At 44.0% G+C, this 17,207-nt stretch overlaps 1 protein-coding gene across 1 annotated transcript in view; it reads left to right on the forward strand.

The window, feature by feature from the left end:
• The window catches only part of XKR9 (XK related 9), a 29,405-nt gene extending 12,522 nt beyond the window's left edge, over positions 1-16,883 (forward strand). Inside the window, exon 4 of the mRNA XM_077492857.1 lies at positions 16,197-16,883. Coding sequence (XP_077348983.1) covers positions 16,197-16,834 — 638 coding nt within the window. The 3' untranslated portion in view covers positions 16,835-16,883. The remainder of the gene's footprint in view (positions 1-16,196) is intronic.
• The last annotated feature ends 324 nt before the right edge of the window (positions 16,884-17,207 follow it).

Below are 17,207 nucleotides of genomic sequence, written 5' to 3' on the forward strand. Positions count from 1 at the left end.
AAATATGATCGGTTGCTGTCATTTACTATACTTTGCACACCATCATTGCTCTGACCATAGACGTATTAAAGTGGTTGTAAACCCTTACAAACCACTTTGACATACAGGTAAGCCTAGATTAAGGCTTACCTGTAGGCCCAAGCAATATCTCCTAAACCTATATGGTTTAGGAGAAATTTTCCCAAAAACGGGCACCGCTGTCTACGGCGCATGCGCCGTAGACAGCGGCGTGCAGGCGCACTGAGCGCGGCATTCTCAGCGACGGAGCTGCCGCGCGTATCAGCTCCCGTGCACATGCGTGGGAGTGACGTCATGGCGGCTTCGCCGAATGACAGCGGCGGAGCTGCGAGACCCCACCAACAAGTTGGATGCGGCGGACTACAGGGGACAGCGGCGACTTCGCTGGCTCCTGTGTCAGGTAAGTGACACATAATGGGCTACTATGCGATGCATAGTAGTCCATTATGCTTTGCCTTTGCAGGGAATGAAAGAGGAAGTAAACTCATCAGGGTTTACTTCCTCTTTAAATAATCCAATTTATTTTACACTATAGTTACAGAACTGGTGTGCTTGTGTTTCTCATTATTGCAACCAGTGGTGACCAGAGTAAATTATGGTATATCTGTTTTCATTACATATTTTACATTAAGGAGCATGACAGTAGTACTTTAAAAAACAGGCAGACATATTAGTGTTGCTTGGAGGAAGCATGTACACTATATTGTCAAAAGTTTTGAGACCCCTGCCTTTACACGTACATGAACTTTAATGGCATCCCAGTCTTAGTCCGTAGGGTTCAATATTGAGTTGGCCCACCCTTTGCAGCTATAAGACCCCTTTCACACTGGGGCAGTGGGTGTGTCGGTGGTAAAGCGCCACTAAGCAGCGCTTTACCGTCAAATTTGCGGCGCTATTCGGCCGCTAGCGGGGCACTTTTACCCCCCTGCTAGCAGCTGAGAAAGGGTTAAATCCTTTGCAAAGCGCTGCTGCGGTATAGCCATGCTGCCCCATTCATTTCAATGGGCAGGAGCGGTGGAGGAACAGTATACACAAGCCCAACCCCTGAAAAACAACTCCATATTATAATTCCCCCCCCTCCAATCAATGTGTGTGTAAAGGCAGGCACCCCAATACTTTTGACAATAGAGTGTATTTGTCAGTACATACTGCTGATTTGTACTACAAGTCTTTTTTACTCTGTGAATATACACTCTTTGTGGTTTATTATTTACATTTATATACATTCATAAGAACCCAGTACTAGGGAAGCTTGTGAGGGTAAAGCTTCAACACAATAGTTACCTGGCTTAAAAGTGTATGAAACTCTAATGCCGCGTACACACGATCGAATTGTCTGGCAGACTTGGTCCGGCAAACAATCCGCTGGACTTTATAACGAATGGACTTGGCCACACACACGGACACTCTGAAAGTCCGGCGATTTCGCGATGACGTACAGCACGTACGACGGGACTAGAAAAAGGAAGTTCAATAGCCAGTAGCCAATAGCTTCCTTCTCGTACTTGCTTCAGAGCATGCGTCATTCTTATTCCGCCGGACTAGCACACTGACGAACGGATTGTCCGCTGAAAACCAAGTCCGGCGGACACATTTTGAGTCAAAACGACTTTCTAAGTCCGCCGGACTTTTACGATGGCGTACTGTGAACAATGAACTAATATATGCTCCATTTTGTGTTCTGCTAAATATACAATTGGAAGCACTTTGATATATTTGTTTGATAAATGCAAAGAAAACCTGTTGATCTTGTCAAAAATTCAGAGCTGTCTTGTGTCTTGTGCATGCTATTTGTGTTATCTCACCAAGTCTATTTAGCTTTCTCAGTGCTTATTTACAAAATGAATAGCCTTTATATTGCAGGAGTAGTTGAGTAGTTTAGCAAAACACAATGGGGTTGATTTACTAAACTTGGAGAGTGCAAAATCTGATGCAGTTCTGCATAGAAACCAATCAGTTTCTAGGCTTTTTGCAAAAGCCTAATTGAAAAAGCAGAAGTTAGAAGATGATTGGCTAGTAATTTGACCCCAATGAGCAGACCTGCTAGCACTCAGTCCACAAAAATGCTCATACCAGGACTTAAGAGTGCAAATCAGCAGGTATTTTTTGTACTTGCAGAGTTATTAAAGGGATAAAACATGGGAAATGTGCATGCATTGCAGAGATGTACATGTAGCCCAGTGCTGGATACATACTTATTCCTGCAATCAGAAGACTCTGTGTGGCATTGTTTCAGGGGAAGCTGTTTCCCTTTTGTGTTCCAGTATGGGATGTCCTGTTACTTTCTTGATCAGAGACAAGACAGAGCAAAGCATCTTGGGACATGTAGTCCATACAGGTAGGATTCACCCTCTGGCTGTATTATGTGAAACTACAACTACTAGCTGGCTGATGGAGAAGAGCAGACTGCTGGGAGGGACTATAAGAGGGAAGGCTTGAGGTCTGTCATGCTCTCTTGGGACCAGCGTGGATCTGTATGCAGGGAATCTGTTACAGGTTAAGCTGCAGATGAGTTGCGACCTGCACTGGTGGAGTTACCCAGCGGATATTTGGAAGGATACTTGCAGACAGTTCCCCTTCACTGCCCAGTGGCAGCCTGGAGGCTGCTCCTGTTCCATCCACCATGCAGGGATGATGGATTTGTGTGAGCCGTGGTGCGGTGCGGCGGAGGCCGGATGTCATCCCTTGAGCCACATTCCTGAGAGATCATCATCATTATCATCCTCATCTATTCCAGTGTGGTGAGTGGGTGATAGCCCAGTCTTATAGACACTGCATATTGACATCATTGTCTCCTGCACCTATTACCATCTTTAGTTCAAAGATCTGTTCCAGCATATCATAGACACTATATACAGACATCTTTGCCATCCATTGTTCTGCTGTTGCTTGTAGTTCCACAAAATGTAACATCTTTAAGTCAGTGATCACTGTGAATCCAATTACAGTTCTAATGTGCATATGAATATTTTCTGCTGGTTATACACCATCTTTTGGATCAGCTATTTTGCTTTACCATACAATATTCCTTGCATGCAATTAAACAACTAAGAGCTATCAGAAGATTAACCAGATTGCCACTCAGCAACACAAGACTACTCTCATCTCCCTCCCCACTTCAGGGATTTGATTTGCTGAAGCTGGTAAAGCTGCAGTTCACCAAGAACTCTCCATAGGAGCAGGTTGGATTGTAATACAGTTCCTTTTTGCTAAAGTTTTACTTGTTTATCTACGGTTTTTCCATTTATGTGTGAAGGAGCAGTAGAGGGATCTGACACTCATAAGAACCATTTCTTTGCTCCCCCATAGCCTATTCACATAAACAGTATATGCCCTTATTTGAACATAGAAATTAAAGTGTTCAGTGTTGAATTTTTGAATCTTAGAGGTGATAGTTATTTCGCTATCAATAACATTCTTTGGGAGACAACATTTTGAGGTGTGTAGCGGTGGCCTCACCACTTAGCAATCCGCCAATCACCCTACTGCCAGACCCCCCACTATCAGTTAAGGCAATGAACAGTCATTTGCATGGGTTTGTTGCATTTATTGCAGGATACAACTTGGGTGGAACAAGGAGTGAAATTAGATGCCCATAGCATTTGATGTATTGCACGACAATACTAAATAGCCTTGAGTCTCCTTCTTCTGCAAAACTACTGAAATACTATTTCTTCACTTCCATTGGGACAAGAAAGAATCACTGTGAATAATTCCACCTTGCAGACTCTAACGGTATTGCCTCAGTGAATCAAAGAACCCGTGGCCCACACCGCCTCTCCCCAATGGATCAATGAATCAGACAGCCATACTGTCTTTTGGAAGAGTATTACCAATGTGCTAACCAGACCAGAGATACACAGTACCTTCCCCGGACGGCCTGACACATGGTAATAGGCAGACTACTGTTCCCAGCCAGTCCTTAACTGTCAATGCTGTGTTCCCCAGCCACAGCATTCTGCACTACTCTTGATAGCTTCTCTTCTGTTGTTCTGTTCACACTGACCTTTAGCTACTTGGCAGTTCTGTGTCCCCGGTCACAGAACGCTGATCTACTCTCTTCCACTTTACTGCTACTTGTTCTGTACTGATCTTGTCCAGCATACAAGTCCTATGTTCCCTGGTTACAGCACCTTGACACCTTTTCAGTGACAAAGATCTTTATCTGAGGCTTCTGCCTAGTGGTTCCTCCATCCCTCCTCCGCGCTCGGTACATTCTCACGTGGGGATGCCTGGAAAAGCAACTCAATACTCCATGCTGCCTTTTCCTACACTTCAGACTCCTCCTGGCAGCATGTGACCCCAGCTTTTATGGGAGGCCTGCCCCCTGCCAATACCGAAAGATAATTGGTCATGGCTCCTCAAATGAACTGCCTGCCACTCAGACTTCAGGTCCAACCCCTATTCCAGAACCATCTTTCTGGAAGCAGGGGAGACATCTCTGAATCAGAGCACAGATGACCACACCCACCACTACATTGAACACTCCCAGTCTCAGAATCAAAACAGACAGGCCCAGCGTGCAGCATAAGCCTGCCTAAATTTACCTGCACATATCCTGAGGTGGGAAAAATCCTATTCTAGCACCTACCTTTAGGTAGAGGGTGCTACAGGTGTAAGCTCAAGTTTGACTTTCTGATTTCTTTTCCATTCATCTCATTGAGTAAACTATTTCTGATTTAACCAATTCTGGTGTATTTCCTTATTGTTGCTGTTATTTAAGGAAAAAAATGTTTAAACCCAGAGTGTCAGAGATGGCAGAGGCCTCACAGGGTCAGAGCAACCAGGGGGGTACTGATTTATCTTGCGGCCCTCAAGAGGGCAGCATTACATTTGGGGGATATCCCTTAGGGGAGACCCAAGCAAGTCCTGTGACCATTATTTATAGTGGTCCTCTGCGCTACTATTAGTGAACTAAAACAAAAATACTATAGTGTTTCAACAATTCAATTCAACAAAATTGTGTCACTATTTTAATGAACATTTATTGAAAGTTATTTCACGTTATTGCAATAATTTAACAATTTTAGATTGATGATGGATTGCTAGGTTATGCGCAAAATCACTGAAACTTTAATTAAGTCCTGTGACCAACCCAGAGAGAAGGGGAAGATGGACTCACCAGTTGGGCACAAGAGCAAGGAATTCAACTGGAACTGGCCAGTGTGGTGAAGATGCCTGGAATTGGATGGTCTGAAAGAGAGGTGAGACAGCTGATAAAAAGGGCTGTTCTAGAGCAAGGATCCTATGTTGTGGACGTGAAGCCTGAATTTGAGGAAGATTATGCCTATGCCCTGATAGGGTGGCAAGAGAGTTTTCCGGATGGATTTTGGAAAGAGACTGATGCCCTGTAAACAAATGTTCCATGTGAGCTTGTTGTCAGAAATTCCAACCGTGTATATGCTCCATTGGACATTTGCTGTTAGAATTTCCGACAACAAATGTTTGAGAGCTGGTTCTCAAATTTTCCGACAACAAAACTTGTTGTCAGGAAATCCCAGTGTGTGTATACAAACAATTCTGACACACAAAAGTCCACGCGTGCTCGGAATCAAGCAGAAGAGCCACACTGGCTATTGAACTTTTTTCTCAGCTCTTCTTACGTGTTGTACATTACCGCTTTCTTGACGTTCGGAATTTCCGACAACATTTGTGTGACTGTGTGTATGCAAGACAAGTTTGAGCTGACATCCATCGGAAAAACGGTTTTGTTGTTGGAAAGTCCGATCTTGTGTACAGGGCATGTGAGTTTAGCTGATGGGTTAGAGGTTCAAGTGATACCATTACTGACAGTAGGAAATACAGAGTAAGAGCATTGCAGACGTGGATCCATGAGTCCTGAGTAGGGATGAGCCGAACATCCCCCGGTTTGGTTCGCAGCAGAACTTGCGAACGGACCGAAAATTTGCGTGAACTTTAGAACACTGTTTAAAGTCTATGGGACTCGAACGTTCAAAATCAAAAGTGCTAATTTTAAAGGCTAATTAATATGCAAGGTATTGTCCTAAAAAGGGATTAGGGACCCGGTTCCTGCCCCAGGGGACATGTATCAATGCAAAAAAAAGTTTTAAAACCTGAAGTTTTTTCGGGAGCACTGATTTTAATGATGCTTAAAGTGAAAAAAAAGTGAAATATTCCTTTAAATATGGTGCCTGGGGTGTCTATAGTATACCTGTGAAGTGGCACGTGTTTCCCGTGTTTAGAACAGTCCCTGCACAAAATGACATTTCTAACGGAAAAAAAGTCATTTAAAACTGCTTGCGGTTTTAACGTAATGTCTGGTCCCGGCAATATGGATGAAAATCAGTGAGAAAAATGGCATGGGTACCCCCCTCAGCCCATTACCAGCCCCTTTGGGTCTTGTATGGATATTAAGGGGAACCCTGTACCCAAATAAAAAAAAAAGAAAAGGCGTGGGGCCCCCAGGCCCTATATACTCAGAACAGCAGTATACAGGCGGTACAAACAAGAAAGGGACTGTGCAGGTTTCTTGTTAAGTAGAATCTGTTTGTAATTTTGAACTGGTACATTTTTAAAGTGTAGCTCCAGTCAAAAAAATATATTTCTAAGCTTTTTGGAAAACATAGGGAAGGGTTATCACCCCTCTAACATTTTTTTTGCTGTCTGTGGAAACCTCTTTAGAAGATTTCACCTCACTTCCAATGACAAATGTTTTTTGAAAATGTGGGTTTTTTAGTAAAACAAGGATTGGGATAAAGCATCAGTGAAGAGGAGACACGCTTTTCCCATATCAACTCTTACAGTAGAGAATTTCCCTTCCTAGGGGTAGATTTCATCTCACTTCCTGTTGTCTCCTTCCGTTTGCAAGTAAGAGACGTTTGTAAATTGGATGTTTGAAAGTAGGGGCCTGCCCTATATGCTCTGCAGAAATTTGGGCCTAAGGTGTTGGTGTTGCCACAACACTGTAAGCCCTCAAAGTGACTCTTGGTGGGCGCTGGAATGCCCTGCTGTGAACTATTATATCAAGAATTGTAATTACATGCCATTGTTGAACAGTGGTAGAAAAATTGGGCCTTTGGTGGTGATGGTGGTGGTGGTGCTGGTGCCATAACACTGTAAGTGCTCACAGTTACTCTTGATGGGGGCATAAACGGGCCAGCTATGAAATATTATATCAAGAATTGTAATTACATGCACCTGTTGAACAGGGGCATAAAAATTGGGCCTTACTCTTGGTGGGCGCAGGAATTAGCCCTGCTGTAAAGTTTTGCATCAAAAATTGTAATTACACGCCACTGTTAAACAGGGGCTGAAAAATTGGGCCTTAGCCACTGGTGCTGGTGCCACAATACTGCAACCACTCACAGATATTGTAGTTGAGCGCAGCAACGAACCATCCTGCAAAATATTGCATCAAAAATTGTAATTACATGCCCCTGTTAAACGGGGGCTGAAAAATTGGGCCTTAGCCGCTGGTGGCGGCGCCCAGAACCAATAGCTGGTGTTGATCCAAGACTGATTTATTTTTATGAAGGTCAGTCGATCAACCGAGTCGGTGGACAGGTGCACCCTGTGATTGTTTACAAAGCCTCCAGCAGCACTGGATGCAGGGGTGGATCCAGAGTCTAGTCTTGGGAGGGGCACTGCTATAAAATATGTTTTTTGGGGGGCAATTTATATGGGAAATGGCTGGTATTGGAGCTTCAATTATTATGGCACCATGGTTGTTATGGTGCCAGGATGATTGAAGCGCATTATTTATATTATTACATTGTAATATAAAATTAAATGGTTCAACTTACCATAATGCAGAATCAGTGGGAGCCCTGAGGGTGTCACTTGCCATGTCGCCTGCCACCAAATGCGGCTTGTCACTTGCCACGTCACTTGTCACCAAATGCGGATTGTCACTTGCCACGTCACCTGCCACACATTGGGGATTGTCACTTGCCACGTCACCTGCCACACATTGCGAATTGCCACTTAGCCTGCCACACATTACAGATTATCACTTGACACGTCACCTGCCACACATTGCGGATTGTCACTTGCCATATCGCCTGCCACACATTGCAGATTGTCACTTACCACGTCACCTGCCACACATTGCGGATTGTCACTTGCCACGTGAAGCAGCCGCGCTGTCACCCGTGGAACCGGCCGCGCTGTCACCTGCGGAACCGCCCTGAAATTCTCAGAGGGGGCAATTGCCCCGTTGCCCCCCTCGGATCCGCCCCTGACTGGATGTGCGTTCCGAAAGAACGCTGGATGCAGGACAGGCCAGAAGCTCAATTGCATACTGTGCAAGCTCTGGCCAGTGATCCATACTCAAGACCCAGTAACCCAGAGGATTTTCGATGGGAAAGGTGTCCAAGTCTGATCTTGCCCCTAGGAAAATTGGGGTAGCTTTATGTGCACACTGTGCAGATGACACAATACAAAATACGGCTCTCCATTTTTTCCGCGATGTAATTGGCCAAAGCATGCGGGTTATAGTGCATGCTTGGCCAATCATCAGCCAGAAATGCACTGCGATGCCGTGACAAGCCACTCAAATTTGGCGCAAATGGCCCATAATGTTCAGAATGTGACTGAACAGACTATGCTCGAGTCGAACATGGGTTTGACTCGAACACGAAGCTCATCCCTAGTCCTGAGATAGAAGAAGAAGAAGTAGATGCTTTTGGGATGGGAGTGCTTGCTGCTGCTTTTTATATGGATATGAGCTGGCTGGTTGAGAGTCTCATAAAAAGCACTAATATTTCAGCAAATCAGGGGTACTGAAAGCTGCAGTTCTTCTCGGGTCGCACACCAACCCCAGAAGGTGAAGAGGAGTTTGAAATACGGATGGATCAAGCCTTTCAAGCAATGGAAGAATGGAGTGTGCCGGAGGCAGTGAAAAGACAGAGGATAATTGAGAGCCTTAGAAGCCCCGCTGCAGATGTTATGCGGAGTTTGAAGAGAGGGAAGCCTGACTGTGTAGCCATAGACTATATTGAAGCTTTGTGTGCACTTGATGTACAAGTTTGAGCACACTCATCAGTACAGAGGAGAGAAACTGTCTGCTGATGTTGTTAAGAGTGGATCAAATTCTGCATCAGATCATTCTGAAAGAAGGGATTGACCCAAAAGAGGACGATAAAGTCAGACTGGAAAGAATTCTTCAAGGGGCTAGACCAAGTTACCCAATTGTGCTACGTCTGCTGCTAAAGGGGGCACAGATGGTCCCAACCTACCCAGAACGAATGAAACTGGTCAGGGAGGAAGAAGCCTTGTTGGATGAAAAGAATGAAGGATCGTGAGAAGGGACCAAAGTCCCCCTGAAGACAGGGAAAGTGTCAGCCAAGCCTGTGCCAATAGAGAAGGGGGTTCCAGAGGTGGACAGTGACAAAGAATCAGAGTGGGGTGAGTGCCCCAAAGCCCCTACAGAACTACCTGTTCCTGAGAACACCCCAGTTAAATTGCTTACACAAGTAGCTCAAGATCAGATGCAACAGACATTGCTGTGGGTTATGGAAGCTCAAGCTACAGCTCAGCTGGACAAGATTAATCCCAGGAAGTGCTTTCAGTGTGGGGAGTCTTGGCATTTTCAGAGGCAGTGCCCCCAAAGAAATGGAGAGGTAAACTTCCTTGCGGAGCTGCTGAGAGCATTACAGCAGTTGCCAACAATTCAGAAGGTGGGAAACTTCAGGGGGTCTCAGTGAAGGAGCTAACTGAGAGCCTTAAGAAGGAACCGAGCTCCAAGAGTCAAAAGAAAAGAAAACAGAATGAGAAGAAATGTCAGAAGAAGAGTGTAACATCTCCCAAATCAAATAACCCGTCACCGGGATCTAGGACTCAAGTACAGGGAGTAAATGTCCTTTCACCACCCAGGGCTATAGTTAGGTGTTCTCAAAGTGGAAATAGAAAGGACCTCATGAAAGCCAAAGCGAGAAGATTACCAGAAAAGTTGGTGGGGCTATCCCCATTTGTGTCTGTACAGGTAGAAGGTGTTTATACCAGGGAACTGTTAGATATGGGGGCTCAAGTTACTTTATCTGGACTTCTATGATCAAGATTTGAAGCACATTCCTCTAAGCTACCTTGAAGAGCTGGAAATGTGGGTAATTGGGACTGACAAGTTTCCATATGATGATATCATTTGGACCAGCAGCCACAGGGAAGATGGAGACATTTTACACCTTGGCTATGGTGTGCCCCAGGCCTTCTGGAGCTGAACAGGACTCTCTGTTGATTGGGACTAACACAGATATAGCGAGAAGACTGTCAGCCACTGTGGTAGGAGAAGATGGTTCTGTGCCAGCTGGGATCACTATACCAGGCCTGTCAAAAAGGGATTAAGGAGAAAATGCCCCTGTTGAGGAATTAGGGTGGTTATGGAAGTTAGACATGAGAGAGAAGGTACTACAGCCTGGAGAAATTGCTTGCCTGAAGAACACTGTCAAACTCACTTGGCAGAATCTAGGACCCTTTGTTGTGTTGGAGACACGGACGCAGAAGCTGCTGAGATAGTGATGGTTCCTGAGTTGGTTTCCACCAAGGCCCTATTCCGAAGCAGAAAGAAGGCATCTATCAGCCTCCGAAATGTCACTGACCATCCTGTGGTGCTAGGGGCTCGGATGCTGGTGGAGCAAGTGAGTAAAGCCACCCCAGTACCTCCAGCAGAAATATCAGGGGCTGCAGAAGGAAATGGAGGAAAGGAGTGCGCTGAGGTCTTGCCTCCTGGATAGCGAAGAAGGATAAAGTTGCAGCTGTCCCGTTGGGAAAAGATCTTTTCTGATAATGATTTTGATGTAGGATGTGCTAAAAGTGCCCAACATTAAATCTGGTTGCTAGAAGACAAACTCTACAGGGAGAGAGCTCGGAGGATACCCCTCAGTGACCTGGAAGATCTAAGGGAACAATTTACTGAGTTTAAGAAGTCAGGAGTAATTCAAGAATCCAGAAATCCCTATGCTTCACCCATCATAGTGGTACAAAAGAAAAATGGGATCAATATACAACTCCTCGAATCGAGGATGATCTCCAGTGCCTTGCAGAGGCTAAGTGGTTTAGTGTTCTGGATTTGAAAATTGTCATTATGAGATACAGATGCACGCTAAAGATAAAGAGTAGACTGCTTTTATTTGCCCACTTGGGTTCTTTGAATTCAATTGGATGCCACAAGGACTTTTCGGGGGCACCAGCAACCTTTCATCAATTAATAGAGAAGACTATGGGAGATATAAATCTGATTGAAGTTCTGGTATATCTGGATGACATCATAGTGTTTGGGAAGACCTTAGAAGAACATGAGGCATGATTGGAGAAAGTGTTTGAAAGACTACATGAGGAATGCCTTAAATTATCTCTGGAAAAGTGTCAGTTTTACATGACCTATTTAGGCCATGTTTCTGCCAAGGGAGTGGCTACAGATCCGAAGAAGCTGGAAGCAGTCACTGCATGGCCTAGACAAGAGACTATAATGGAATTAAGGTCCTTTCTGGGGTTTTGCTCCAATTACCGAAGGTCTGTAGCTAATTTCGCAAAGATTGCCAGACCCCTTAATGAGTTGCTGCAGGTGGTTTCAGGTGAGGAGGAAGGTGAGATGAAGGTGAAGAAGCTGGGAATGAGAAGAAAAAAATAATCCATCAGAAAACAATGGACTTGTCCAAGTGAGGAGGCTTGTTATCGTTTAAAGAGGAGTCTTACAGACCCCGGTCTTGGCATATGCTGATCCATCTAAGCCCTACAAGCTCCATGTGGATGCTAGTCGAGATTAGTTAGGGGGAGTCCTCTAGCAAGAACAAGATGGTGGGCTCAGACCAGTGGCATATGCCTTGTTCCCTCTGAGATAAACTATCCGATACACAAATAGGAGTTTTTGGCCCTGAAATGGGTGGTAGTTGACAAGCTAAATGATTATTTATATGGGGCCAAGTTTGTAGTGAAGACAGACAATAATCCCTTGACCTACCTTTTGACTTCTGCTAAGCTGGATGCCACTGGACATCGATGGTTAGGTGCACTGGCTGGGTTCCAGTTTAGTTTGAAGTATCGGCCTGGAATTGGCAATAGAGATGCAGATGCACTGTCCCGAAGGGCCTCATCGGCCAGTAGAAGAACTCAGAGAATTAACTTTTGTGCCTACAGAAGGAGCGCAAGCTTTGTGCAGAGGTCTAGTTCAATGTCTGAAAGGGACTATAGGAGCTAAAATCTATAGGAGTTCTTCCTTCTGGATTGCCTCCGTTTTTCTCTGGATTGACACAAGTAAGAGGTGAAAGTCTTCCTTGGTTATCAAAAAAAGATTAAAACTGATCAAGAGCAGGATCCTCAATGTCACTTTAGTCCTTGAAGCTCTAGCCAAGCAAGGTCCAGTGCTGCTGTTGAAGAGTCCTGTAGTCAACGCCAATATATTACACAGAGGGTGGAATCGGTTGCAGCTGAGAGACTGTCTGCTGTATAGGAGGGGCCCTGCTGAGGAGTCAGAGGAAACCTGGCAACTTTTCCTCCCTGAGAAGCATCTTACTTCAGTTTTGGTAGCTCTGCACGATGGACATGGACATTTGGGCATAGAAAGAACTTTCCGCCTAGTCAGAGATAGGTTCTACTGGCCTGATATGAGAATCGAGATTGAGAGCTATTGCCTTTTCTGTTTACCCTGTATTCAGAGAAAAACTCCCAATATGAGCTGCCCCTATGGGACATCTGCAAAATCAGGGGCCTATAGAGTATGGTGTGCGGATACTCGCCATACAGATTTATGTTTGGGAGAGAAGCTCGACTTACGATTGATCTAGTTTTTGGAACATCTGCAGATGATGCCTTTATAAGTTCCCATAGTGTGGTATATAGAACATTGATAGAAAAATTTGAAGCAAGCTTATGAGAGAGCTATGAAACATGCTGCCACCAGAGCATTGAGAAATAAGAAGAATGTTGACCTCAAGGTGAAAGTGCAAGATTTACAGCCAGGGGACCAAGTGCTGCTAAAGAACTTGGGTGTGCCAGGAAAACATAAATTGGCTGATTGCAGAAGGCCTCAACCATATGTAATCTGTAAGCAGCTTCAAGGATTACCAATTTACCAAATCAAGCTTGAAGGGAAGCTAGAGCCTCTCAATGTGTGGCATCGTAATCATCTTTTTCCTTTATCAGATGCTGTTCGAGTGCCTCCTTCACCTCACTTGGAACTGAGTCCACCCAGAACTTCTCATCTGGGTGGACTCTGTTCTCCTCAAAGACTTCCCAGTCACCCTGTGGTGCTGGTACAAGATGAGAGTGAGTATGAAGAGATATTGCCTTGCTGGTTGTGGTCCCCAGCTATTGATGCTCAATCAGGAATCAATAATTGGACCAAAAGAATAAGATCAACAAAGGAGGGGGAAAAGTCACCTGATCAGGAAATGGAAATGAATGCTTCATTATCACCTCAGGAAATAGATGCTCCCAAAACTGGAAATACAGGATCAATGCTGAACTTAGCTGAAGGAGGCTTAGTTTTACAGATGGATATTTACCTGTAATGGAGTCAAAATCACACAGAGAAGGAAACATCTTTATTAGAGGAGGAAGCAATGTACTGAACTCCAATATTATTCATGAGGCTGGTTTTACCATTCTCAAATCGGGGCCTTCTAATCCAAGCCCAGACTTATGGATGGGGACTCGTGACCTTACCCTCATGGAAAGCCCTGAGAGGAACTCTACACTTGTGAAAGGCCTGAAAGGAACTCTACTATTGTAACAAGTCCTGAAGAGAACTTTAGTCCTGTAAAAAGTCCTGAAAGAAATCTTGCACCAAAGCCAGAAGCTCATTCTCCTGTCAGATTGAGGAGAAGTATCCACCCTCCTAGAAGACTTACCCATGATACGCTGGGGGAAAACTCTGACAAGTTGATTTGCACTATTCAAAGGCCAGTCCCTACACCTGACTCTGCTACCATCAATTGGGTTGGAAGGTAGCCTTGATGTGACCTCTGACACCACTGGGTGGGACATGGCTATTGCCCTGGCATGTCAGAAAACTGATTATGAGTTAACTGAAAATGTGTACAGGTGGTTTAACCAATTACGGACCGCCTCACGCCGATATACGTTGGCAGAATGGCACGGCTGGGCACAATCACGTACTGGTACCTTATTTCGTTTAATGCACCGCCGGCGGCACACTCCCGACCCGTTCCTGTGCTCCATGACCGTGGCCGCGGGACCAGAGGACCCAATCGCCGCTGGTGTCCCGTGATCGGGTCACAGAGCTGAAGAACGAGGAGAGGCCTGTGTAAACAAACCTCTCCCCGTGCTTCCTTGTGTCGCTGTTACCGATCGTCTCTTCCCTTTTATAGGGAAGGACGATCAGTGACATCACATGCCAGGCCACGCCCCCTACAATAAAAAAAACACATAACGTCATACATAATACTACACTGCCCCCTAGTGGTTAACTCCTTCACTGCCAGTGTCATTTACACAGGAATCAATGCATTTAAATAGCATTGATTGCTGTATAAATGACAATGGTCCCAAAAATGTGTCAAAAATGTCCGATGTGTCCGCCATAATGTCGCAGTCACAATAAAAATTGCTGATCGCCGCCATTACTAGTAAAAAAAAATTTATAAAAATGCTATAAAACTATCCCCTATTTTGTAAACGCTATAACTTTTGCACAAACCAATCAATAATCGCTAATTGCGTTTTTTTTTTTTTTTTACCAAAAATATGTAGAAGAATATGTATCGGCCTAAACTGAGGAAAAAAACATTTTTTATATATTTTTTGGGGATATTTATTATAGCAAAAAGTAAAAAATATTGCATTTTTTTCAAAATTGTTGCTCTATTTTTGTTTATAGCGCAAAAAATTTAAATCGCAGAGGTGATCAAATACCACCAAAAGAAAGCTCTATTTGTGAGAAAAAAAGGACGCCAATTTTGTTTGGGAGCCATGTCGCACGACCACGCAATTGTCAGTTAAAATGATGCAGTGCCGAATCGCAAAAAGGGGCCAGGTCCTTTGGTTGCAAATTGGTCCGGGGGTTAAGCAGAATCCAGATGTTTGTCTGCATTTGTTGAATTTGAATACTGGTTAGAGTTGACTAACCTTTTTTTTATGTAGCAAAAAGTGAAATATCCCTGCCTCTTTGGGGAGCAAACATTTTAAGTGTGTGTGGGGGGAATGTAGCCAGTAGCCGAATACCTACTTATTCCTGCAATCAGAAGATGCTGTGTTTCAGAGGAAGCTGTTTCTCTCTAGTGTTCCAGTGTGGGATGTCCTGTTACTTTCTTGATCAGAGACAAGACAGAGCAAAGCATCTTGGAACATGTAGTCTATATGGGTAGGATTCCCCCTCTGGCTGTATTATGTGAAACTACAATTACCAGCTGGCTGATGGAGAAGAGCAGACCGCTGGGAGGGACTATAAAAGAGAAGGCTTTAGGCCTGGCACTCTCTCTTAAGATTGGCATGGATCTGTATGAGGGGAATCTGTTACAGGGTGAGCTGCGGCCTGCTCTGGAGGAGTTACCCAGTGGATATCTGGAAGAACACTTGTGGACAGTTTCCCTTCACTGTCCAGCAGCAGCCTGGAGGCTGCTCCTGTTCCATGCACCCTGCAGGGATATCAGATTTGTGTGAGCTGTGGTGTGGTATGGAGGATGCTGGATTTCATCCCTTGAGCCACATTCCGGAGAGATCATCATATGTTCCAGTGTGGTGAGCGGGCGATAGCCCAGTCTTATAGACACTGTGTGTATGTGTATATATATATATATATATATATATATATATCTTTCATTCAAGGATCTGTTCCAGCATATCATAGACACTATATACAGACATCTTTGCCATTCATTGTTTTGCTGTTGCTTGTAGTTCCACAGGATTTAACAGTCAGTGATCACTGTGAATCCAATTACAGTTCTAATTTGCACATGAATATTGTCTGCTGGCTAAAAACCATCTTTTGGGTCAACAATTTTGCTTTATCATTCAATATTCCTTTCATTCAATTAAACACTTTCAAGCTGAAGATTAACCGGATTGCCACACAGAAATCAGAGGTGGCAGAGGACTTACAGGATCAGGGCAACCAGAGGGGTTACTGATTTATCTTGTGTCCCTCAGGAAAGCAGCTCTACATACAGAATGTTTTTTTTGCCCTTACATATGCTTTAAATGAGTAGAAGATCCCAGTTGATGGACAAAAAAAATAATTAATGGTCTCTTTTTGATTTCAGATGCATCCATCTTGGTATCTGTTACCAGTATCTCATGGTCCACTGTTGATTATCAAATGTCCCTACGAAAATCTTTGCCAGGAAAGAAGGGTATCAGTGTCGGAGCTCCTATGTTCTCCTATGTATTTTATAAATTGTTCACTTTGACCTCCTGGATTGTCAGCATTGTGTTTCTCCTAAACTCTAATGTTAACTTCTTCACAGGTCTGGTGGTTGTACTGGGCCTTGGTGGCTTTTTCTGGGCTTGTAAGGAACGAACCAATTTCTGCAGAACTCAAAGGATGGAATATTTGTACAGGACTGTAGTAGGAATCATTTTGGTTTTTACCTTCTTCAATATAAAAGGATCAAGAACTCTGGTCCCTCTAACTATTTATTATGTTGTTCGGACCCTAGCCACGACTGGAATTCTTGCCTTGTGCTTCTACCTCAGGCCCATCTTTACAAACACTTTAGTATTTGTAATACTTAGTATTGCAGTAGTTGTTGCCCTGGGGTTGGGTATTATTTCTCTGATCTTGTACTATGCATGCTTTCACCCTAGCCTCAGACTTTTGGGTCAGAACATGGAGGATACAGTCGATGGTCCTACTTGCACAATCAGGAGCCAACGAATAGAACAATTCATCATGCCTTGAAAAATGTTAGCCATTGTATAGTTCTTTATTAAACATGCTACATCCTGTATGCAAGGCTTATGTTTTGCCATAAACAAAGTTACAGTTTTCAGTCATTGTTGATCAGAAAGAATCTTTTTTTTTTTTTTTTTTTTTTTTATGTAGCCCTTATATACTTCACTTAACTTGTAGTATAAAGCAGCCAAAGAACAATTCCACCCAAAATGAACCTATCCCTTTTGTATGGAGATAGATGCAAGGTATATTGTGTCTTTGCTGCTTTTTGGAAATGCCACCCTCAAAAGTCCCATATTAGGCTGAGCTCATAATTTTAGTCAAGCTACATACTTTATTAGTGTGTAAGTTTCCCTTCCTTAAATATAGAGTGGCTGTG

This window comes from Lithobates pipiens, unplaced genomic scaffold (assembly GCF_037356315.1).
Source record: "Lithobates pipiens isolate NorthernLeopardFrog02 unplaced genomic scaffold, aLitPip1_a1.2 Scaffold_19, whole genome shotgun sequence".
In the NCBI taxonomy this organism is placed as follows: Eukaryota; Metazoa; Chordata; class Amphibia; order Anura; family Ranidae; genus Lithobates; species Lithobates pipiens.